Below are 27,375 nucleotides of genomic sequence, written 5' to 3' on the forward strand. Positions count from 1 at the left end.
CAGAAACTAGAAATATACTGAAGATCTTCAATTCTCCTAATTAAATATCTAGTATGTCAACATAGTTATATCTTATAATCATTCACCTTGCTTCCATAGACTCATGAACATAGTATATTTTCATTTTCAACTATTCAGGGAACTACAGTAAGCACTAAATCTACTCATTCATCTTTGTTTTTTTTTTTAAATAAACATTGTATCACTGTTGGCTGACTCAGAAGTCAGCACTGACAATGTTTGTCTACTGTAGTCTTTCATAGCAATATCTCATCAGAGGAAAACAAGAGAGGCACATAGCACAAGGTAAGTACTCTGAATTTTTTCAAAAGTGCATCTTGATACATTTTTGTTGCCTGTCTGTGAGTTTCAACTGACTGTGTGTTTGTATTTTTAATAAAGAATGTCAACATTTAGGGTCTGAGAGAAGAATCAACTACCTACTTAGTAAAAAGTAATGTTGCCGGGCATGGTGGTGCACACCTATAATCCCAGTGTCTCAGGAGTTTGAGGCAGGAGCATCACAAGTTCAAAGCCACTATCAGCAACTTAGTACAGGCAGACCCTAAGCAAATTACTGAGACCCTATTTCTAGATTATAACAAAGGTCTGGGGTTGTGGCTCAGTGGTTAAGTGCCACTGTGTTCACTTCCTGATACCAAAAAAAAAAAAGTTATAAGTCATTAAATCTGGTTAAACATACCTGAAGTTTGAAATTTTACATCTTCTATTAATCCTAAAATATTTTTTCTTGAACTTAGTCTGATGGTTTTAATCAAGGAAAGGTAAATCATCACTTGCAAATGGGGGTTTGTGTGATGGCAAGTAATAGTTTCACATTGGTGACATTATTATTTATGATGTATAATTGTATTTCATTTTCATATAGTCTGTGCCTATGATGAGATTTAGCACAAAGACAGGTCACCTAAAACAAATCTTTTTGAGTCTAATTGAAACACTTGATCCTTGTTACCAATACGTAAGCTGTATAGGCTAGAAATATGAACTTTTAGATGACAGTTTTCAAAACTGTATGTTTGAAAACATGAAGAGGCAAGTAAATTGGATGTGTATTTTTTATATTATGACAGAAGCTCAATCAACATCAACCATAAGAATGGGTGGTTACCAAAATAGTAAGTGAGGAAGCTATCCATAATTCTAATTAAAGATAAGAACATAAAAATTTCAGTAAATTCCCTCCTAATTCTAAAGGTGTCAGTAAAATTTTGTAGCCTCAGTTTCAATAGCTACCTATTAAAAAAATCAAAATATTTGAAAAGTAATAGGAATTTGGGGGAGCCAGATTCTGATAATTAAATAATTCACTTTACTTAAAATGTATACATAATTTATCTTAATAATAGAGGGATAAATATGACTATAATTATTTAGTTAATTGTCCATGTATGCCCTCCCTTCTTTCTTTAAACTTAGCATCTGCTTATTAATTAATTTTGCTGGCTTCTAATAAGTGTATCACACTCTGGCACTGTGCTATTAGTCTTTTATTTAAGATGCAAAAGAAAAGATTTCTCACATGAAATGGCCTATAATTTTAAATAGAAACAGGAGTCCTGCAACAAATGCCCAATTATTCTTTGATGCTGTGCAACATCTATTTCTCTCTTAAAGTGTTCTTATAAGAGAGAAAGTATAAATGAATTAGTCTGAAAGAACACAAATATAGAAAAGGACCCTAATAAAATCCTTGATTAAAGTATTGCTTTTAAAAAGAAGGATATAAAAAATAAAAAAGTTACTACAGGTATGGGTAACAGATTGGACAGCAATATGATTTAAGTTTATTGGGAACAATAAGGCAACAACTGCTAAATAATTGAAGATAAAATTGAATAGAAAATATTATGATCCTAAAGACACTCCTATTTTCTTTATTTTTATGCCAGTCCATAATTATTCAGTACCACCATGAATGGCCTGCTGAACTGAATCTGATAGGTAATAAGAAAAACAGAACAGAAAAGAAATATTTTAAAGCCTATGAAAGTTTGGTATTGTGAGGAAATGTAGAGGTCATATACTCTATCTTCATACTCAGTCATGCAGCTTGTCTACCAACTATCTTTTCCATAATCCTAATCTAATGGAAAAAAATGTTTAAATCTCAAAACGAAAAATGTCTTTCATTGCCTTAAAAAGTTCATGTATATTGCATCAATACATGTATTGCACATACAATGGAATAAACACATCTGAGTGCTATTGCTTTCTCCCAATGCGGTTATTCTTAAAGGAATAGATTATTTTGTATTGTTTAATTTTTTAAAAATTAATTATGCATAAAGCATTCATTGGAACTTATTGATGAACTTCATAACATTCTACTTCAAATTATGGTACTTTGGCATTTTTTAGTATTTTAAGCTGTAAGAATGTGAGAAAACAGAAGAAGCAGGAAAGTCACTCAGTCACCCTCCCACTTCTCGCATGAAGCAGATCATGAAAGCCAGGAAGGATTTTATGACTGTCCCCTGAAACAGTTTATAATATATTCATTAGTGAAGTATCCCATTGTATACCCAGAGCAAAAGAACATGCTTGTCTCTGAAGACAAAATGGGGCAGAGAAGACTCTGAACAAATGAACCTTGCAGTTTCCTCCAGTTTATTACCATTAGATCATATCCCCTTTGTTCAATCATGTTTCTCCACAATTATTCACTTTTCATTAAACCTAAATATAAAAATACACATTTACTTATTCCTTCATCTCCTTATGTCTCCTGTGTCACATACAAATTACATTAAGTTAATTAGTATGTTTTCTTCTTGTAATCTGACTTTTTTATATGTGCCTCTATCATGATCCTAGGATGGATAAGGAAAAGATATTTCTCCTCCTCTACATGGTAAACCTGATATATTTATACTTCTATGTTGTGACATTGCAGGTAGACATACATGGGATTTTTAATACTTTTGTGTTTGAAAATCACAAAGTAGAAATCTGGTCTTCCAATGAATATCAGACTATGCATCAATACATAAACCAGAATTCATCTGAGCTATTAAGTGCTTTTGTGAATTAATGGGACTTATGTAATTAAACAGAGATTATGAACTGGCATAAAGATAAAGAAAATAGGAGTGTCTTTAGGATCATATCTCTGAAGCTAATAACACCAGGTAGGCTACAATAACAAAAATAATTTAACTATTGTATTGTCCTAACAATCACCCTGGTTTATGACCAATTCTAGTATATTGAAATAGGAGTCCAACACTTAAAAGATTAAGGAAATGTAATCTAAATTTGGAGGAATATAGACAGATGGCATAAGATCTTCCTCCATATGATGACCCCAAATGCAGCTTTTCTAGAAGGCTGTAAATCAAGTCAACTTGCACATAGTATAAAAGCATAGCACAGAAATATATGTATGGGAAATTATGAAAAAGGTACTTGAGTTTAAAAAATAAAAGCAAGGCATAGGACTTTTCTTGTTTACATTAAAAGACAAATGCTTTTTAAGTAATAATTTCTTGAGGCATTTTAAAATATTCTGTGAATTTTTTGAGAATTCAGGTTAAGTTAGGTAAAGAGATATCAGTGAAGAAATTCAACTCCTTCCCTGTCTCCTTCCTCTCCATCTTCCCTTTCTTTTCTTTTCATCTAGTGACGCATTAAAGACATTTTAAGCAAAATGAGTCCCAACAGAACACTACACTCAGAAACTTTGGAAGACGAAAGATTTTTTTAAAAAAACAATAAGTCAAAAGATGTTGTTAATTACAGGATATTACATAACAGCCTGGAGTGCAAAAAGTTACCTTTCAGAGACATTTCTTCTTAATAATTATACTTAATCATCATGCTGTGATAGCTAGTTTCTTTAAAGTTTAATTTTGTTCTCTTTTATTATGGAATGCTAATTTGCTTTTCCTTTTTGGATTCTTCAGTGCAAGTCTCATTTTTAGTATTAAAAATGTTAAAGACTAACTTTTCTTTTATCAACCATTCTTCCAATGACTTATAATATGCAAGATATTATATTTTTAAATGTCACAACTTGCTTGAAAAAAAGAATAAAAAATACAAATTAATCCCAACATGGATTTCAATAATTCCCATCAGTAATTAACTTCAAGGTGTATCAATGAAGAGATTACTTGGAAGCTACCTTACAAAGTTGGATAACATAAACTCTAAAATAAATAATTTTTATTGGCAAATCCACTAACATTTTAGAGAATACCACAATGAAAGATGATATTCAGGTCTTGGATAGATGTACACAGACCTGGATACTTAGATAAATAAAGAAACAATTAAAGTTAGATATGATGCAACTTAGTGAATTTTTGTTTATGTTTTAGTGCAGCCTAGGACACTCCAGCTAACATGATTTTCTTGTCTGCCAGTCATGTGTGATAAATCTAATTTATCTTCCATCATATGTTAAAATGAATAATTCTTTAGGTAAAATTATTTAAATATCACCAGATTACAGCATAGATTTGAATAATGCTTCAATTTCAATTGGCAGTAAAGAATTGGGTTCATATACTTTGGACCAAATTAGAAAGTTTTAAATCTTATAAGTAACAAATTATATGAAACAGAAGATCTTTGGTATCTTTTATCTTTAGGAAACTATTAGGGCTTTTGGCATCATGAATAATGAGGGTTGTTTAAAAAAAATCAACTACTATTCAGAGGAGAGAAAGAAAACACTTAGAGGGAGATAAAATAACCCATGGGGAAATTTTAAAAGAACATGGAGAAGGAAAGACTGAAAAGTGATTTTAAAACTGTTTTCAATGCTATAGTTATTTAATGAAAATAATGCATTAGAAGGTAAAATGTTCTTTATTTCCACTAAATATAAGAAAGACTGTTTAATTAAATTATGGTTAGAGACTATGCTAGGTCTAAGGAATTGATTCTTTATAGTAAGATAGGCCACTGAGAAAAATGTGTCTAGGAGATTAAGGAGTCAACTCTTCTGAAAACAATTAAGAGTAGGACTTGAAGCATTGTCACAAATGACTAAAATTCAGTCTTGCAGTGAAAAGACTGGATTAGGATAATATCATGTCTGTTCCTATCTTTTGATTGTATGACAATTCTGAAAGAGTAAAACGTTATCAAATGCCTTCAGTTCAGTGATGTTCTTAATTACCCTCATATTTTTGTCACGCATTATGTTTTGCTAAAGCCAAGGCAGATTTCAAGTTCTTTATCATTACTTAACAACACCTGTATTTTAACATTAGAAAGTCTTCTTCAAAGCATCACAAAGCAGAATTAACAAAAGAAAGAATAAGGAGGAATACTATTTTCTCTCTGAATATCACCCTATACTTTTATTCATTTCTGATTGTATAAATTTAAGGTGTACACATGATATTTTGACAGAGATATACATAGTTAAATGGTTACCATAGGTACCAAATTAAATTATCCATCATCTCACATAATTGCTTTATGTGGTAAGAGCACATAAGATCTACTATTTTAGGAAATTCCTATATATATATCCCAATATTATTAAATAAAGTCATCAACCAGTATTTAAATGATTGCATAAATTGGAGCATCTTTCCTCTGTAGTTTGCAACTATCATCTTTCTTTTGAGATATAATAGCCTCAGAAGTGAGCATGTACAATCTAGAATATTATATAAAATTGCCTTAAATTTATTATAGGTGATTTCCCTTATCTTTTTTAATTTTAATATTTTTTTTATTTTTACAGACTGCATTTTGATTCATTGTACAAAAATGGGGTACATCTTTTCATTTTTATGGTTGTGCATGATGTAGATTCATATCATTCATGTAGTCATACATGTTCATAGGGTAAAACTAAAGATACTATGCATACAGGAAAAACATGAAGTGTGTGTGAAGGTGGCTGAGTATGGGGGTACTCAGTTATCTATTTACAATTGGAGAATTATGAAAAGTATTAGTTTCTGCATCATATATATATATATATATATGTTTGGGCAATCAATAGTTTTCTGTAACTTTTCGTAGATTGATTTTTATTATTTATTAGCAAGAAAAAACATTGCACTTAAAATATATAGCAATAGATTTTCATATCCTTTTAGGATGACTCACAAAAGTAAATCTGTTCTTTTGCAGATGATTTTGACATTCCTCAGAGAGGCACCACTTAAATGTGATGTGGCAAATAGGACTCTACTAAATGTGTCTTCAAATAAATTATAAGTTATTACTGCTATTTCCCAAGATTTAAAATGCAATTGTTTGATATTCATCAGTTAACTAAATTGACTGAGAACAGAAAGATAAATGTAGACAAAAACTTAATTTTCCGCTCATTCTTGTTGAACATAATCATTTGCTTCTTAGTGAGGTATATAGAGTTTCATTTTAGAGAAAAATCTTATTACATAACATAGGCATTTTCTTTAGGTATTTTTTTTTGTCTCTCTTTCTTTTTCCCTTCGCTCCCACACCTCCCACCCCTCTTTTCCCTCTATACAGTCCTTCCTTCCTCCATTCTTACCACCCTCCTTAACCCTAACCCTAAACCTAACCCTAACCCTAACAGTAACCTCTCCCACCCACCATTATATGTCCTCATCCACTTCTCAGCAAGATCATTCCTCCTTTGGTTTTTTGAGATTGGCTTATCTCACTTAGCATGATATTCTCCAATTTCATCCATTTGCCTGCAAATGCCATAATTTTATCATTCTTTATGGCAGAGTAATATTCCATTGTAAATATATGACACAGTTTCTTTATCCATTCATCAATTGAAGGACATCAAGGTTGGTTCCAAATCTGGCTATGGTGAATTGAGCAGCAATGAACATTGATGTGGCTGTATCTCTGTAGTATGTTGATTTTAAGTCCTTTGGGTATAGGCCAAAGAGTGGGATAGCTGGGTCAAATGGTGGTTCCATTCCAAGCTTTCTGAGGAATCTCCATACTGCTTTCCAGAGTGGCTGCACTAATTTGCAGCCCCACCAGCAATGTATGAGTGTTCCTTTTTCCCCACATCCTCGCCAACACCTATTGTTGCTTGTGTTCTTGATAATCGCCATTCTAATTGGGGTGAGATGGAATCTTAGTGTAGTTTTAATTTGCATTTCTCTTATTACTAGAGATGTTGAACATTTTTTCATATATCTATTGATTGCTTGTATATCTTCTTCTGTGAAGTGTCTCTCCATTTCCTTAGCCCATTTGTTGGGTGGATTATTTTTATTCTTGGTGTAGAGTTATTTGAGTTCTTTATATATTCTGGAAATTAGCACTCTATCTGAAGTATGAGTGGCAAAGATATTCTCCCACTCTGTAGGCTCTCTCTTCACATTACTGATAGTTTCCTTTGCTGAGAGAAAGTTTTTTAGTTTGAATCTATCCCAGTTGTTGATTCTTACTTTTATTTCCTGTGCTATGGGAGTCCTATTAAGGAAGTCTGATCCTAAGCCAACAAGGTGAAGATTTGGACCTACTTTTTCTTCTATAAGATGTAGCATCTCCAGTCTGATTCTGAGGTCCTTGATCCATTTTGAGTTGAGTTTTGTGCAGGGTGAGAGATAGGGATTTAATTTCATTCTGTTGCAGATGGATTTCCAGTTTTCCCACCACCATTTGTTGAAGAGGCAATCTTTTCTCCAAAGCATATTTTTGGCCCCTTTGTCTAGTATGAGAAAATTGTATTTATTTGGGTTTGTGTCCATGTCCTCTATTCTTTACCATATATCTACCTGTCTATTTTGGTACCAATACCATGTCGTTTTTGTTACTATTGCTTTGTAATAGAGTTGAAGATCTGGTATTGCGATACCCCCTGCTTCGCTCTTTCTACTGAGGATTGCTTTAGCTTATTCTGGGTTTTTTATTCTTCCAGATGAATTTCAAAATTGCTTGCTCTATTTCTGTAAGGTACATCATTGGGATGTTAATTGTAATTGCATTGAATCTGTATAGCACTTTTGATAGTATGGCCATTTTGACAATATTAATTCTGCCTATCCAAGAACATGGGAGATCTTTCCATCTTCTAAGGTTTTCTTTAATTTCTTTCTTTAGTGTTCTGTAGTTCTCTTTGTAGAGGTCTCTCACCTCTTTTGTAAGATTGATTCCCAAGTATTTTATTTTTTTCAATGCTATTGTGAATGGGGTAGTTTTTCTAATTTCTCTTTCTGAAGATTCATCGCTTATGTATAAAAATGCATTACATTTATGTGCATTGATCGTATATCCTGCTACTTTACTAAATTCACTTATGAGTTCTAAAAGTTTTCTGGTGGAATTTCGTGGTTCCTCTAAATATATAATCATGTCATCAGCGAACAGGGATAGTTTGAGTTCTTCTTTTCCAATTCGTATCCCTTTAATTTCTTTGGTTTGTCTAATTGCTCTGGCTAGAGTTTCAAGGACGATGTTGAATAGAAGTGGTGAAAGAGGGCATCCCTGCCTTGTTCCAGTTTTTAGGGGGAATGCTTTCAGTTTTTCATGGTTTAGAATGATATTTGCCATGGGCTTAGCGTAGATGGCCTTTAGAATGTTAAGGAATGTTCCCACTATCCCAATTTTTTCTAGTGTTTTGAGCATGAAGGGATGCTGTATTTTCTTGAGTGCTTTTTCTGCATCTATAGAAATAATCATGTGATTCTTAACTTTAAGTCTGTTGATATGGTGAATGGCATTTATTGATTTCCGGATGTTGAACCACCCTTGCATCCTTGGGATAAAATCCACTTGATCGTGGTGCACTATCTTTTTAATATATTTTTGTATGCGATTTGCTAAGATTTTGTTGAGAATTTTTGTGTCAATGTGCATTAAGGATATTGGTCTGAAATTTTCTTTCCTCGATGTGTCTCTGTCTGGTTTAGGTATCAGGGTGATATTGGCTTCATAGAATGAGTTTGGGAGGGTTCCCTCCTCTTCTATTTCATGGAATACTTTGAGGAGTATTGGAATGAGCTGTTCATTAAAGGTTTTGTAGAACTCGGCTGAGAACAGATCTGGTCCCGAACTTTTCTTTGTTGGTAGGCTTTTGATGACCTCTTCTATTTCATTGTTTGAAATTGATTTATTTAAGTTTTTTATAATCTCCTCATTCAGTTTAGGTAATTCATATGTCTCTAGTAACTTGTTGATGTCTTCGAGGTTTTCTGTTTTATTGGAGTATAGATTTTCAAAATAGCTTCTAATTATGTTTTGTATTTCACTCATGTCTGTTGTTATATTTCCTTGTTCATTCCAAATTTTAGTAATTTGAGTTTTCTCCCTCTTTCTCTTTGTTAGTGTGGCTAAGGGTTTATCACTTTTGTTTATTTTTTCAAAGAACCAACTATTTATTTTGTGATTTTTTCTATTGTTTCTTTTGTTTCAATTTCATTGATTTCTGCTCTGATTTTAACTATTTCCTGTCTTGTATTACTTTTGGTCTTGGTCTGCTCTTCTTTTTCTAGGGCTTTGAGCTGTAGTGTTAAGTCATTTATTTGTTGATTTTTACTTCTTTTGTTGAATGCACCCCATGAAATAAATCTTCCTCTAAGTACTGCTTTCATAGTGTCCCAGAGATTTTGATATGATGTGTCTTTGTTCTCATTTACTTCTAAGAATTTTTTATTTCCCTCCTGATGTCTTCTGTTATCCATTCATCATATAATAGCGTATTATTTAATCTCCAGGTATTGGAGAAGTTTCTGTTTTTTATTCTGTCATTTATTTCTAATTTCAATCCATTATGATCTGATAGAATACAAGGTAGTATCTCTATCTTCTTGTATTTGCTAACAGTAGCTTTGTGGCATAAAATATGGTCTATTTTAGAGAAGGATCCATGTGTTGCTGAGAAGAAAGTGTATTCATTCTTTGTTGGATGGTATATTCTATATATGTACGTTAAGTCTAAATAGTTGATTGTGTTATTGAAATCTATGGTTTCTTTATTCAATTTTTGTTTGGAAGATCTATCCAGTGGTGAGAGAGGTGTGTTAAAATCTCCTAGTATTATTGTGTTGTGGTCTATTTGATTTGTGGAATTAAGAAGGATTTGTTTGACGTACATGGATGAGCCAATGTTCGGGGCATAGATATTTGTGATTGTTATGTTTTGCTGATTTATGCTTCCCTTAAGCACTATGCAATGTCCTTCGTTATCCCTTCTGACTAGTTTTGTCTTGAAGTCCACATTATCTGAAATGAGGATGGATACTCCAGCTTTTTTGCTGTGTCCATATGCATGATATGTTTTTTCCCATCCTTTCACCTTTAGTCTATGGGTATCTCTTTCTATGAGATGAGTCTATTGCAGGCAGCATATTGTTGGATTTTTCTTTTTGATCCAATCTGCCAGTCTATGTCGTTTGATTGATGAGTTCAGGCCATTAACATTCAGGGTTATTATTGTGATATGATTTGTATTCCCAGTCATTTGACTCATTTTTGTTTTTTGACATGATTTGGTTTCTCCTTTATTTGGCTATTCCTTTAGGCTAGTTCCTCCCATTGCTGATTTGCATCATTGTTTTTCATCTCTTCCTCATGGAATATTTTGCTGAGAATGTTCTGTAATGCCGGCTTTCTTTATGTAAATTCTATTAGCTTATATTTATCATGGAAGGATCTTATTTCGTTGTCAAATCTGAAAGTAAGTTTTGCTGGGTGTAAGATTCTTGGTTGGCATCTGTTTTCTTTCAGGGCTTGGTAAATGTTGTTCCAGGCCCTTCTAGCTTTTAGGGTCTGGGTTGAAAAATCTGCTGATATTCTTATTGGTTTCCCTCTGAATGTAATTTGATTCTTTTCTCTCATGGCCTTTAAAATTCTGTCTTTATTTTGTATGTTAGGTATTTTCATAATAATGTGCCTTGGTGTGGGTCTGTTGTATTTTTGTATATTTGGAGTCCTATAAGCCTCTTGTACTTGGATTTCCATTTCATTCTTCAGATTTGGGAAATTTTCTGATATTATTTCATTGAATAGATTGTTCATTCCTTTAATTCTTGTAGATTTTGTTCATGATTTCTTACCATCTTCTCTGTTTGTTCAACTTTGTTTTCAAGATTAAAAAGTTCATCTTCAATGTCTGAGGTTCTGTCTTCCAGGTGTTCTATCCTATTGGTTATGCTTTCTATGGAGTTTTTAACTTGGTTTATTGTTTCCTTCATTTCAAGGATTTCTGTGTTTTTTTTTTTTCATTATGTCTAACTATTTATTGAAATGATCTCTTTCTTCCCGTATTTACTCTTTTAACTGTTGATTGGTGTGATCACTTAATGCCTGTATTTGCTCTTTTATCTCCTCCTTCAATACCTGCATTTGCTCTTTCATCTCCTCGTTTGCTTCCCTGATTGTTTTAATTATGTACATTCTGAACTCCCTTTCTGACATTTCTTCTGCTGTGCTGTCATTGGGTTTTATTGATATAGTATCTAGGTTTGTTTGGGACATTTTCTTCCCTTGTTTTCTCATATTGGTCAGATGTCAGGGACTCTGAGTTATTGCAGATTTCCTCTATTGGCTTATAGTGTCCCTGTAGATTTCCAGTATATCACCTCCCAGCCTTCAGTTGCCTGAAGTCTTGGAGGAACTTGATAATGCAGTGCTTCCGAAGAAAGCTGGCCCTTGCCCGCTACTGGTTCCAGGGCTTGGAGCTGGCTCTGTGTGGAAAGGCTCTCACTGGCGGTCTGCTCCTAGAGGCTGGCTGTGAAAGGATGTTGCTGCCGGAGGGTGCAGGGCTGCTTGGGGAAGTCCCTGGCTGCCCTGTCCTGGTCCCTGAAGCTGCCTGTGGGCCGGAGCTTGCCGCTGGTTCCAGGACTTGGAGCTGGTTCTGTGCAGAAAGGCTCTCCCTGTGGGGCCTGCTCCGAGAAGCTGGCCGTGTGGAAGGAGCCCGCCACCGGAGGGAGCAGGGATACCTGGGGAAGACTCTATCTGCCCTGCCCTACTCTGAGAAGCTGCCCCTATCTGGGCGTGCCGCCCGGGCCGAGCTTCACCCGGTGGGGGAGACTCACCCCGTGACTTTATTTTAGTCAGAATCTCTCAATGCCTACCCTTCTTGAATCCTGGTTTCTGGAGCGACAGGAGATGCAGTCACCCTCTAGTCCGCCATCTTGGATCCTCTTTAGGTATTTCTTGTGAAGACAGTATGAACATACAATTACAGTCAACTAAACGGAATTAGTACAAAGCACATATTTGAAATTCACTAACTTTTAAATTAATGTCTGATATAGTAGTTTCAATCTTCTCTATCATAGATTATATTATATTAAACTATAAAATGAATTTGTTTTACTCCATAGTGTTCTTAAAAATACATTCTCATCAACAGTAGAAGAACAAGAGTCATGAAGCAATAGAAAAAAGAGAAATTGGATTTCTTGTCAACCTAATAATTCAATATTTATTCCCTGATATGAGAGTGTAAATATTCATTGATAGCTGAAATCATGTTGAATAACATATATAAACATAATATTTTACAATTGTGGAAATTGAGGGGTAAAGAAGAATATATTACTTGCACAAATTTATACACAAATGCAATAATTGAGCATGAGCTAAAACCTGGTCTCTAAATTACATTTGTATTTTGCATAAGAACTCAATTTGTGTTGCACTCCATCCATTCTGCCAGGACATATTCTGGAGGGTTGTTGTCATTCAGTGGTTAAGACCACAAGGAGCTCTGGAGTCATGCACTTGTTTGAATTTCAGCTCTATCATTTTGTGCCCTATTTGAACATCAGATTTCTCATATATGAAACAGAAAGTAAAATAGAGTCATGTCAGAGAGTTGTTGAAGGGATAAAATTCATGTAAAAAGAGAGTTCTTGGCACATACTATGTATAACAAACATTAATATATTATAGAGTTTTTCTAAAAATTGTAACTATATAGTTATGTTATTTTTAAAAAACAACATTTCATGTCATATTGAATAAATAATTTATTTATTATAGAATTCAGGAAATGGCAAAGAAAAGTTATTAATTTACACCCTTCCCAGATCATTGTAAACAATTTCTTCACATAAGAATACACTTATACAATCACACCAAGAATGTAATAGCAGAGACCAGAAATTAGAGATATATTTTATTCACAAGGTTAACAAACCTTGGGTTAGAAGTGAGTATAACATTAGGATTTAATTTACAAATACGTAACCTTATTAAGTTACAGTAAGAATTTGTTTAATAGATAACAGTGCAAAAAGTTATAGGATGGATATAGAATGGTGCATTAAAGAAATCAGAATGAAGACATAGATAATTTAAAAATTCATATGTACCATATATATGTGTGCATGTATAGATATGTATAACATATATATGTGCATATAAATATATATGTATATCAGATATGTAATTATTTGAAATAAAGAAGTGCACATTTATCTCCCTTTATTTTGATGTAGGGGTTTTGATAAGCATTAACCAGTTAGAATCATGCACCATTTTTATTCTACAAACCACATCCATAATACATTCTGTGATTTCCAGTTTTGGTTCCCATAAAATAAAGTATATAATTAAACACTATTGAATATCTTCCTAAGTATATAATGTTTCCAGAGTTTTATAATGCATTTCCTGAACCTTCTGCAGTTCTCTTACTGAGATCTAATTCTGTGAGGAGGCTTTTTAGAACTTTGCCCTTTACAAGTCTTTTGGTAAATTTCAATGTCATCTTCTTTAAAGCAATTATCATTATATCCATATTTGTTTATTAACATAAGATTTTAAATAAGTTAAGTAGTTTCAATAGCAAGAGCAGCAGATAGAAACATATTGACTTTTTCATAAGCATAAAACTCATTTTGGCAGCAGATGTAAGTGATCATGTTTGAAGATACCATCCTACTTGAGGTCATACAGCACAATGACTTCATCTACTCAATATGTTTTATTCACTGTGTGAATAATGAAATTTGTTTAATCTAATGGGCTTATTAAGTAGAGTTCCATCAAAGATTTCTAATTTGTTAAAATGGTGGCATCTGCACTATCAGACTAGAATATCCAATTGTGAAAAATTTCAATTTTTGATCATTTTAATATCTCAGTAATTTTATTTGCAGTCTGTACATATTCTTCATAGTTTTCTGACTGCTACATGACAGCAGCATGAGTCTCTAATCACACTTACAAATATTTGAATGAAAAAAGTTGTTATGCATGGTTTTAGAAAAGTTAAAATCAGTGCACTTCATATCTTTATGTGCAGATAAATTACCTCTGGCATCTTATTAAAATTCAGTCTGTGATTTACTAAATCTTATGTGTATTTTTCCACAGTAAAAAGACAACGAACATATAGATGACATATCCTACCAGTAGGATTGTTTACTCTGAGAGCAGAGCCTGGAAATGATTTTTTGTAAAGTTATCCAGTTTATTTGAAGTAATGGAAAATTAGAAAATCACTGATTGCAATTGAAAATCTTAAAACATTTGCCAATCATTCACCATTTGAATTCTGGTTAGGAAATGTAAAGTTCTATTTTTGATTTCATCAATTTTTTTGCAGGGGAAATTATATGTATTTACTTAGAGATATATTCTTCAATGTTTGTTGCACTCAATATGATTTAGAAATTATTTCATGACAAGAAAAGCAAAGAAATCTGACTAATTGGAACTGGTGTATTAAAAGGCACAAATTTCTCTTTTTATAATTAAAAATTTAACATCTTTTGATAATCACAAAATAATTAAGTAGATGGTTTGAAATAATAATTTTGCTTTAATCATGTCAAATTCTTCTTAGGCTAAATTCAGTGATTTTTTTTGAAGGGTCAGAATGTAGGAAACAGAGACAATCAGTAATTATTTGAATGGGTATTAAAATTTGATCTGCTTAATTGCATCATAATATTTTATTAATCTAAATGTATTTATAAAAGAACAGAAATGAAAGCTGAAGTACTGTTAGAAATGATATTTTAGTGCACATGATTGTGTGAATTATATTTATTAATAAAATCTATGTGTGACTATGGATAGATACATCAGTGGATACACAGATGGATACAGATAGATGTGTATTGAATTCAGGATTAATGATTTCTGAGCATACTTATTCACATATAGACTCACTTATTGAAACAAAAAATTATCAAAAGACTACTCAAATGGATCAAATGGTCTGGATATAAATACTAATAGCTTTGAAAACGGGCAAATTTGATCAATTTTTTTCTTGGTTTTTTTTTGTTAGTGCATTTTAGTTATTCATAATAATTGGATTTATTTTGACAAAATTATATATACGCAGATTTTAATTTACTCCATTTCAGTCTCCAGTGTTACCCCTTTCCCTCCCTTCTTAATCACTCGCTTTCTAAGTTTCCTATCATCTACAGTGAAAACTTTCTATAATAATGAAAAGAAGTTTAAACTCCCTGTAAGGAAGTAAGTGCACCCTCCCTGATAGTATGAGTACAGAAATGGTATTGAGAGTCTGTAATCCCAGTGGTTAGGGAGGCTGAGTCAGGAGGATCACAAGTTCAAAGCAGTAATGGTATTGAATACTAGAGTGCAAAGCTGAAGATATCTAAAAGACAAAACAAAATTATATATATTATATATAATGTTATATAATGAAATATTTTAAATAAAATACATGGATTATTTATGTCTTATTTTACTTCTATATTTTTGTGTTTGTTATTTTCTTCTGTCCCTTTCTTAAAAATTAGTTTACATACTCAGTGAATGAATCATGTAGAATTATAATTATGTTACCTGTTTATGGATATGTCAATATTTATAACAGTGTTTGAGGTAGATAAGTTCCTCTCCTAAACCTATATATATAGGTTGTATAAATGCAACCGGTAATGCTACAATTTGTGTAATATGAAATATTAATTTGGGATTATACATTAATGATATAGACAAAGTGACTTCCTTGATTGCTAAGTCAATGTAAACTAGTAAAGTGGTTTATTTGTTGTCTTACTGTGTGATAAACACTTCAATTGGACCACAAACAAAAATACCAAAAAAGATAACAAATATTATAGTCATGAGAAACTATTCTGATTTGATCCAAATTAATGTTATTTTATGAAAAATATGAGGGTGAATTCTCGTCTTGAATATTTGAAGTAAAAATATGCATTGAGGCCAGGTACAGTGTCGCATGCCTATAATCCCAGCGACTCGGTAGAATAAGGCAGGATAACAAGTTCAAAGCCTGCCTCAGCAATTTAGCAAGGCACTTAGCAATGTAGCAAGAACTTGTCTCTAAATAAAATATAAAAAAGGACTAGGGATGTGGCTGTGGCTCAATGGGTAAGTGCCCATGGGTTCAATCCCTAGTGTAAATATATATATATATTTACATCAGTGGATACACACACACACACACACACACACACACACACACACACACATATATATATATAGAGAGAGAGAGAGAGAGAGAAAGAGAGAAAGAAATATTAAAAATGACCTCAAATCATGGCAATTACATTCTAAATAAGCAATGTCAAGGTAGATGTTTGTAAACTCTGTCAGTTCTCTTTCTAATCCACAGTCAAATTTATGCCCTTAAATTGCTATCGAATTCAGTCATATAAACAGAATCTACTTTAATTATTTATTCAAGAGAATTAAATTATTTTTCTAGCTTTTGGCACATTTGTAGTGTTTGTGTTTTGGACTTTCCTCAATTGTCGAGTGAATCATTTTTCAACATTTTTTTTCTGCTACGATAGTCTATGATCTATGAGTATTTGAAAACAATAGAAGTAATTTTTTTCCACTTGATATAGTGTTCAGATTATTTGCATTCTTAAAGTTCAAGTTTATAAAATGGTTGCATGTGTCTTCAAATCAGGTCAAATTTTATAGTCGTTTAACCCTTGTTATAATAATATTTTCATTGACAACCTTACCTACTTGCAATATTTGTGTATATTTATGTACAGTGGTTGGAATTATTCTAAACTTTTAAATATCAATAATAATTTAATTGGGCTGATGTTTTAAGTTCTCTATCTCTTTTATTGTAATTTTTTATTATTGTAAAATTTTATTTATATGAAATATAGAGAATAGACAAATTTACTTATATACAGATTAGATTGGATCAATCACCTGTTGGAACATGCCAACCGAATTGCCCATTTTAAAAACAAAAGGAACTCATAGCTGGCAGAGTAGCCCATGCCTATAATCCCAGCTACTCATGGGACTGAGGCAGGTGAATCACACCTTTAAGGCCAACCTCAACAATTTGACAAAATTATGTCTCAAAATAAAGACTGGGCAGGGTGGTGCAAATTTGCAGTCTGTAATCCCAGAGATTCTGGAGGCTGAGGCAGGACAATTGCAAATTCAGTCAGTCTCTGCATCTTAGTGAAGACGTCAGCAAGTTAGCAAGACCCTATCTCAAAATAAAGTATAAGCAAAAAGGGTTGGGTATGTAGCTTAGTGGTTAAGGGCTCCTGGATTCCATCCCAAATACCTAAATAAATAAATAAATGAATTTTCTGATATTAATTCGTTGAACAGTTTGTTCATTCCTTTGGTTTGTATCTCTGTGCCTTCCTCAATCCCAATAACTGTTAAATTTGGTCTTTTCATGATGTCCCATAATTCTTGAAGTTTCCATTCATGATTTATTACCATCTTCTCAGTTTGGCCAACTTTGTTTTCAAGATTAAATATTTTGTCTTCATTGTCTGAGATTCTGTCTTCCATGAGATCTATTCTGTTGGAGATGTTTTTTATTGAGTTTTTAATTTGGTTTATTGTTTCTTGCATTTCAAGTATTTCTATTTGTTTTTTTTCCAGAATCTCTATCTCTTTATTGAAGTGCTCTTTTGCTTCCTGCATTTGCTCTTTTGACTGTTTATTGAAGAGATCATGCATTGCCTGTATTTGCTCTCTTATCTCACCTTATGCTTCACGGATCATTTTAATTATGCAGATTCTAAACTCTTTTTCTGTCATTTCTACTGCCATGCTGTCATTAGATTCTATCAAAATAGCATCTTGGTTTGTTAAGGACACTTTCTTCCCCTGTTTTTTCATATTGTTTCTTGTATATTCCCCTCTAGCAGTGAAGATCTGAGGTTGAAGTTTCCCCCTGCAGGCTTATTGTGACCCTGCAAATTTCCAGTACCTATCCTCTGAGGGGGAGATCAATATTAGCAGCACCCAATACAAACAATATGCAGCCCGAAACCAGATACCCCCTATAAAGACTTTAACGTTTGGTAATAAACAGGATGAGTCTGATTATTATCTACAGTATTTCTAGTGGTGGACAAAGAGGATGGGGAAGGGTGTAGGATGTAAATGAGTAAATAGAGGTACCTGATCAAGGGAATAGTGAGAACAGGGTCAAAAGAAGTTGGTCTTTACCATGAGAAAAGGGAGAAGGAAACTCCAAGGGGAATAGATAAATAAAAGGAAACTAGAGTGAGAAAAAGAAAGAAGAAACTAAAATTTAAAAATAAAACAAAAAAAAATGTGTGGTTAACAGTCATCCACCACTCAAACCTCCCAGTCTTCAGTATCTTGATGTGAGTGTAGTACCTGTCAAAGTGCCTCCAGACTCCTGTAGGTGTCTCAGGAAGGTAGCCACCCCTCCATTGATGGTGGTCACACCCTCAGGAATAATTCAAAATGTTGGCACCAGCCTCCAAAGACGCTGGGGAGCCGCAGTGGGGTCGCAACAAGGTCCATCTGTAGGGGGAGTGTGTATGGTCTCTGGCGTCCATCTGCAGCAGGTGGGGGTGGGCGGGTGAACAAAAATTTTGACAATTTTTGCCAGGGAATTTATTGAATTATATGCTCCTGCATACAATGTATCATTTTTCCCCAGACTATAATCCATTTTTTATTATAAATGGCCTGAAAATATTTTTGCTATGAAAGGTTTAGTTCTCACATCTGTTGTCCAGAAATCTCATATACTCTTTTAGCACTTTTAGGTTTAGCAATGCCATTTTAATTCATTACTATCAGTGCTACATTCTGTATAACTTTAATACACCTAAATCCTTGATTTAAGTTATATAATTAATTATGAATTATATTTATTTTAAATGTATTTCATTCAAATTTCTTGAACCAAAGGGAAAAGTGATTGTTGGGTATATTGTAAGGAGCCCATTTTTCTAAATGAGAGGGTTTATCATAAATTCTCAGAGATTAGTGATACTTACATATAGTTTTCTGTTGAGTTAATAATGATGCTTATGTTTTGTTCTTTTTAATATGATCTATCTGATCATTTTAGGAAGAGCAAACATTTAATGGAAGGAAAATAAGGTAATTAGTAATTTCATGCTTATCTAGTTCAAAATCACATAGCAAAATTTTTAACTTAGTTTACATTGTTTAAAAAATCTCTTCTGGTAGAAAAAATAACACTTCTTTGATTTTACTTAAAACAAATAATTTTTGTCATTTTCGATATGAGCATATTTTTTTCTGACATTTGAAAATCCTGCTATACAATTTCAGATTACCAGGAGAGAGTAGAATAATTGATAGTTGTATTTAAGGAAACTCACATTATGTTTTGGGTATTTATCTGAATTATTAAAATTCTCTTCCAATTTCCATAAACAAAATGACATGTTGAACTTGAAGTTAATTTTACTTTAAAAAAATAATCATTGGGGAAGGTTTTTAGTGAGTTGTGATGATGCAAAATAGATGAACACTGATTATTTCTCTTGGTGGTACAGTAGAAAGATTTAAACTGAATAGGAAACTATTGCTACTTAGGGAACAGGGACACATTCTCATGTTATATTTCATCTGAATGTAATAAACATTAGAGGACTGGATAAGACTGGTATATATTTTTAATAAATATATTGGTTGGTCATAGTTTAGATTCTTGGACCAAATTTCAGTAAGATTCTTATTCATACTAACCTGCATATTTGAGCTTATATCTTTATGGATTTCCCAACCTTGCTAAAAGAAATATCATTTTATGATTGAAGAAAGTAAAGAAGTGAAGGGAGAGATTAATACTTAGGAATTCAAGAAAATACAGAAACAAATTTATAGTGTATGAAAAATTTATATCTTCTCCCTTGTTATGTAAAAAGTAAATCTTGGGCAATATTTTCTCTCTTAGAGATATGCTTTCCTTTTATAAATACCAAAAATATAATATTTATATTTTGAGCATCCAAAGAGCCATTACTTTGAATCTCTGTCTTTTAATCATGAAGTGTATATGATTTCTAAGGCAGACAGCATTTGGTTTATTCAGAAAACCTTTTAACATGTCTTGTGCAGTCAGTTAATCTGTCAGACTGATAAAATAAGTCCTTCGTACTCCTCCTCTTGCTGTGCATATACGCTTTTATTTAATTCAGTTTGAAATACCTTGCTTCTACTTTTCATTTCCTCTTTATGTTTGTAGCAGTCTTATGCTTTGTTCTTTGCTGACATAAAATATTTATCAACATATCATCTAAGAAGATCAGTTCTCAACAGTAGATACCCAATATGATTCACCACATGGAAAATGTCTCTTTGTGTTTATTTCTAAAATCTATAGCCAGATTCCCATATGTTGGGTTTGTTCATTGATATTTGAAATGGAAAACTAAAAGGTTTTGTGGATAACAATTATGCATGAACATTGCCATTCAATACTAAATTTTAAAGTAATTTAGATCTAAAAAAATGTTATACTTGTTTTCTATATTAAGGAAACTCGGACTTGGATTTTATTTCATTCTTATAATTTTCATAATGGAAAAAATAAGTGTTCCAATAATTATTTTTTATATTACTTCAATGTAATGTCAGAATTGTTAAAACAATATATTAACCTAAGACTATATTTTCGAATGTGGGCTATCATCTCGAGTTCCATTCCTTTCCCCAAGTGATAAAATAAAACACATGATCAATTGGTTTCAAAATAAAATTTCCACAAAAATTGTGCTCAAACTGTTACAGAAGTTCCAATAAATTGCATATTAAAGACAAAAAATATAAAATAAAGGAAAGTATATCAAAAATCTTCAGTCATTAAGAAATATCAGTATAATGCTACCATTAAACTGGCATTAGTTCACTGTAATTAAAAGAAATTATAACTTTAGTAGATACTACACAGCAAATTAAAATATGAAAATGTTCATAAAGAGAATTATCAATTCAGATTATAGTCCCAACATTAAACTTTCTCTTTCATTAATTTATCTGTTTAAATGTGTGATATATAAATATTAAGATGTATAACAGAAAATAATAAATACAATTTGAATTTTATAAGTTGTCCATAAAGATACATGTATCTAAATTGAACATTAAGACAAAAATTCACAATATATATTTCATTTTGTAGTAAATTTTAAATTAAAATTAATATTACATTGATTTGGGAGATATATATTTATGACAGTGAAAGACAGTTAATGAAATCAGTTCTTGTATCCTAAGGATTTCATATGTAAAAATATATCAACCTTTGCAACAGTAGACTTGATATCGATATTTTAAAATAATAATTACATATCTATTTCTGTTTCTATTATGTATGCTATATGTAGTCATACACCAGGACAAAATAACCTCATGTTTTTTAGTAAAAGTAGTTTTCCAATATCTTGCCTACTTATGCTTTAAAAAGTTTTTGAATTATCCTCTTTTTTAAAAAATTAAAGTGGATTATTAAATTACTTTGAAATAAAATAAACAGATTGGTAAGAATGTGAGGAAAAAGTAAAAAAATAATGTTCATTTAAAAAATAACCTTCCCCAACTGTTATATACAACATAATGCATCAATAAAAGCAAAAAGCTTTCTAAAAGACTCATACTCAGCCGGGAGTGGTGGCTGATGCCTATAATCCCAGCAACACTTGAGGTTAAGGCAGGATGATCTCAAGTTCAAAGCAAGTCTATGCAACTTAGGGAGGCCCTGAGCAACTTAGTGAGATCCAGTCTCTAAATAAAATACAAAAAGAGCTGGGGAAGTGACTCAGTGGTAAAGTGGTCCTGGGTTCAATCTCCGTACAAAAATAAATAAATAAATATTTACCTTTTTCTTGGTGTGTATGTGTGTGTGCACAACTCAAAAAGGTGTATTGACAAACTATCCAAAAGTAATATTGGGCAAACTGATTAAAAGAAAATCATACTAAATTTCACAGAGAAGGGATTTTAAAATTTAAACATTCATAATAGTGCACAGATTGTACACTGTTAAATTTGAAGCATGTATTGTATCAGCACTAAATCATGCAAAGGAACGTACTTTAAAACCTAGTTTCTCTATGAACTAAAGATCAGATATACACCAAGTCCTATTTAAAAAATGTTTTAAATTAGAATTCATCCAATCAAGAACAGATTGAGTATTAAAAGCTGAGAAATGTTTGAGTTCTACAATTGTTTCAAACATTTTGCATAGCTTAGTGGCAGATTTCAGAAATATTTGTTTCTTAATATTTTCTTTGCCATACTAAAATAACTAACTGCCAAGCCCTCCACATTTTGCTTTTGGAATTTCACAATGTCATTAAAATTTATATATTATCACAAGTGCTTCATGCACCTCTTAAAACAGTGTTATCAGGGCCTGAGGTGGAACTTTTCAGTAGATGATAAAAACATATTCGCTCATTTACATTTGTAAAACATTCAAAGTCCTTTATAATTCATTTTTCTTGACATCCTTTTTGTCCTCTCTGAAATAAAGAGTTGCTTGGGGCCAACAGGTTTGGATACATACATTTTTCCCTTATCTTCAAAATGATCAATAAATATTTCACAGTGAGTACTTTACTAGAGTAAACTTGAATTCTAATTCTATGTCTGCTAAGTAGTTGTGTGGGTCTTAGACAAGTTGTTCCATTTCTCTTGACCTTATTTCTAATATATACTGAGAGAGCTAAATCAGCTGACTTTCTAAATGACTCTGTTCCTTGGCCCATGTACCTATTTTATTCCAAATAAAATGTATTCTTGTGCTTCTTGAAGCATGTGAACACTGTCAACATTTTTGAAAAACGAATTTTGAAACCACTTATTTTTCATGGTAGTACCAAAGATTTTCTCTAAATAAGAGGCAGAAAGTAAAACCAATAACTGGTGGACTAAAAAATGATGGTGCAATCAGTAAGAAAAATAAGTTAACTTCAAGAATGGGAGATGTACAAATCTAGGCTACAAAGATAGAGAAGCCATTTGATATTATGGAACAGCATGAGTATTGTCAACCAAAATTTTTAATGTAGAAAATGGTAACTGCACATTTACTGAAAATATTTTAATTCCTAAGGTTTTGGTTCCCTCTGTAATAAAGCAAACGCTTTCACTTTAGCTGTTCTCAAGAAATGACTACTTTGATTCAGTAGTACCCTATCTCTTATGGAAGATCCTGACACAGAGGGATATATATCTGAAATTTAATATACAAGAATAAAGAAGTTATTTAAATTTGCAACGTTTCTTTCACTGTAAATAAGATGCTCATTATATTAATCACCTTGCAGCATTTGCTTTTGTAGCTTTAACCTTTCACACAATTTGAATAGAAAATTTGATTTCAGCTTCACTATTTTTGTGGTTCAGAGTCCCTGCAATCTACATAAGTACAATAACTCCACAGCTTATTAGTTTTGCAATCAACAAGAGAAATGCTGGGATGATTTGAATTGTACATCAAGAAGAGTTGAATCTTTTTGGCACAAATTGTAGAATATCTTAAAGTTACCAATACTCAAGGAAAATCTAGTCTCGGTCTGTTAATTTGGCATTACAGTATTTGAGTACGTAGTTTTTAAAAAATTTTTTCTGTACTGATTCAACTCTATTCTGTGACCATCAATACAAACGGTGGAGTGGCTTGTATGAGAAAATAAATGACAAAATTGTTCTCAGAAATAAGCCCACAATAATTTACAATATATGTTAGGTTTCAGGTTAGTTGAATCCTGATTTATTGGATTTTTCTCTGTACTAGGAAGTATAAAGGAAAATGTAATGTACTGAATTGAGGAGAGGTATGCATATGCATAGTGATAAATACTTACATAAAATATTATCTCTCTGTTGATTGTAGTGACAGATATCTGATTATTTTGCAAAAATATTTAGTTTTTAATTCTTATTTACCCTAAGAGATGATGACCTTTATTTCAAGAATGACTTCATTAGATTTATTACACAACTTAAAAATTATACATAATAAAACAACTACAAATGTTATTACTATAACAAAGTAAGTTGTAATTATACACTGATGTGTGATACTTGATCACCAAATATCATGTCAGAATTACCAATTTTATGGCGAACTCTTTTGACCTGTCAATTATTCAAGCATTATCTGCTTATCACTAACTATCTTGAACATTGAGCCAGGATTTTCTTATGCATATTGAGTACTTAAACATTTGTGTTAAGTTACAAAAGACATATTAAAATATTCATGTTGGATAATATAGTGTGTTTTGGTACTGTTCTCATGATAAATTTTTATAATATTTATGTGATGTAAATATAAGCTGTTTTTTAAATTTAAATTATGTTGCCTTAATTTTTTAGTACAGTTATTTCTATTGTTTCATTTACCAAATAAGATAAATAAGCCATACATTTTGAAATTATTTTTGAAGGCTCAATTACAAGGACTGATTGTGTAGGTAGAAAGCTTACCTAAAGCATGGATAATGCACTGTGATGCATTTCCAGTACAACAAAAAAGAAAAAGGAAACTCCAATTATGCTCAAATAAATCATTTATACAAGTGTAAATTTTTATATTATCATTACAATTGTGTAAGCAAAATAATAATAGACTACTGTTTCCATTTATTAATTAATAAATTTATTTGTAACTTACTTCACAACCTGAAAACAATTTTTGTTAAAAACAAGTTTATTTTGTTAGATATATTAATCTTGTTATTTAAATTATATTTTAGTTACACATAAATATTATTTACATACTTACTCATAATATAGCAGTCAATTTCATTAATTGGTGAAAATAATTCATTTCCGTGATATAAATCACAGAGTTTTGTGTCTCAGAGAACAGGACTGTGCTTATCTAGATATTGCAAAAACTTTGAGCAGTGCAGATACTTTAAAAATGTCAATGACATACCTTCTAACCATAATTAAAAAGCTCTCTGAAATTTATAGATTCTTTTGAAGATGGACATTTTTTATACAAGGAATCCTAATAATTATAATGATTACATCTATGAATAACTGTCTTGACATATATTAATACATATACTGCCTTATATGAGAGAAACGGTTCCCTTTTTCGATCATGTTTCATGGGATGTATTAGTGTTTCTTCAGATATACTCTTGAAAAGTTTGTGCAGAATTTGCCTTTTTTTTTCTTTCTCTTTTTCATACTGGGAATTGAACTCAGGGATACTCAGCCACTGAGCCGCAACCCCAGCCTTATTTTGTATTTTATTTAGAGGCAGGATCTCACTGAGTTACTTAGTACCTCACTTTTGTTGAGGTTGGCTTTGAAATTGTAATATTCCTGTCTCAGTCTCCTGAGTCACTAGGATTACTGGGGTGTGCCACCAAGTCTGGAAGAATTTGCTTATAGTCCTGAGTTTTAAGGAAAATTGATCGATGTTTGACTTTGGTCATTTGTAAACCAAATTTTCACTTTTTAGCTTGGGAACTAAAGATCTTAAACAGGTTCTTTAAATGTTCTTGGTTTATTTTTTATTGTTATTATGAAACTTCTTTTGTTTCTTTTATTTGTACTTCCGTATCATTAAAAATAAGTCCTGACCTATCGGAAGAACTTTTCAGGTATTGAATTCAGGAGAATTTTAATCTCTATGTTCTATATCATAATGAAATTGGAGTTTTAAAAATAAAAAACAAGTATTTTATTACTTATCTGCTTAAAGTAGTCCTTCTCTTTTCATTCCAGTATACTTAGAAATTAAATTTAAATTTTACAAGACATTCATTGCAATGATAAACTGAAATACTGTTGGTGGAAATATCATTTAATGAGTGGGGAATTGTAAAATTCTAAATTTTATTTAGAAGATCAATCCTGCCACAAGTGCTTTGTGAAAGCACTATTATTTTTCTTTTCTACTTCAGGTTGTACTACCATTAAATTGCATTGCTTATAGAAGAAACACTTTGTGATGAAAAATTAAGATGCTGTGTATGTCAATGACACTTAAAAATATTCGACAGTGTTCTTTTTGTTAATGCATATGTTTGTATAGAAACATTATTTTCATGCTTTCACACCTGTTTTCTCTCTGGCGTACTAATTTTCTCTTTGCATTTCATACATCTTTGGTTTCATAATAGTTCAATTTTAATCAAAGTGGATTTTTAAACAAGTTCAAAGTGTTTATCATTTAAGCTATCATTTTTATATGAACATTATTAAATATGTCCTAAAATAAAAAAGTGATCAGGAAATAATTTTATTACAGACCTTAAAATTTTACAAAGAATGAACATCAGAGTCATTGATGCAGATTGATAAAAGTCCAAGTTTTAATAGACATCTAAGTATTTTGTTTAAAAATAGACTTGGCAACTTATTCCAGATCAAACATGATCTGTTTGAGAGAAGTCACTTGGGAATGCAATGCCTGAATTTATCTAGAAAATAATGATAATGTTCTTTAATCTCTGATATTCTAATTGTGAGGAAAAAGATAAAATTTTGTTGGTTAAGACAGCTTTATCATAGAAAAAGTTTCTTAAACCATTATAAAATTATATTATATTGAGTCATTCTCATGCTAGCATTTATTGTGTTTAGGTCATTTCCATTGCTTTTTCCCCCATCATAATTTGGAGATGGAGAAACCTCTTAGTCAAACACATTGTTTTTCCTTTCACTACATTACCAGTAGGAAATTCCATAAGAGAAACTGTTATCTCAGTAGGGGACTATACTTCGCCATCACAAGCATTGAAGCTAGAAAATATACCGAGTTCTTATAAAATGTCGAGCCCCTAAAATATGTGAAACACATTGCCTTTAGGGAAAAGACGAATAGTTACTTCCAAAGAGGCCAGCATATTGCATTGGCTTGGTGCAAATCTAGAAAAGCAAATTACAGAAGACAAATTTAATGTACTATCCATCCTTATCTAACTTAGTCAACATGCCCTCTGTAGAGTGAGGTTGAAAATATACTGTAATATATAACAACATACATTATTTTGTTATGCTAATATAATATGTTGTGAATATGAGAAATATTTATTGTTTCTAACTTTATCAAAATCTCATTTTAGCTTTCATTCCTGGATTAAAGAAAGGTACAGTACAAAACAACACAAACCATAACCATGGTGCATGTTTCATTATAAAAAAATTGCTGATTTGTGTTTGTTTTAAAACTTTTGGCCTTTTCACTTGTCACAAAACATTGCAATTACA

The 27,375-nt window shown here is 31.8% G+C and overlaps 1 protein-coding gene across 9 annotated transcripts in view; it reads left to right on the forward strand.

The window, feature by feature from the left end:
- The window catches only part of Pcdh11x (protocadherin 11 X-linked), a 685,340-nt gene that overhangs the window by 542,544 nt on the left and 115,421 nt on the right, over nucleotides 1–27,375 (forward strand). For 5 of the 9 annotated variants that reach the window (XM_047536275.1, XM_047536279.1, XM_047536277.1 and 2 more), the window contains one exon: nucleotides 27,231–27,254. The exons of the other annotated variants lie outside the window; for them this stretch is intronic. In XM_047536275.1, coding sequence (XP_047392231.1) covers nucleotides 27,231–27,254 — 24 coding nt within the window. The remainder of the gene's footprint in view (nucleotides 1–27,230; nucleotides 27,255–27,375) is intronic. 9 annotated transcript variants of the gene reach the window in all.

This window comes from Sciurus carolinensis, chromosome X (genome assembly GCF_902686445.1).
Source record: "Sciurus carolinensis chromosome X, mSciCar1.2, whole genome shotgun sequence".
Lineage (NCBI taxonomy): Eukaryota > Metazoa > Chordata > Mammalia > Rodentia > Sciuridae > Sciurus > Sciurus carolinensis.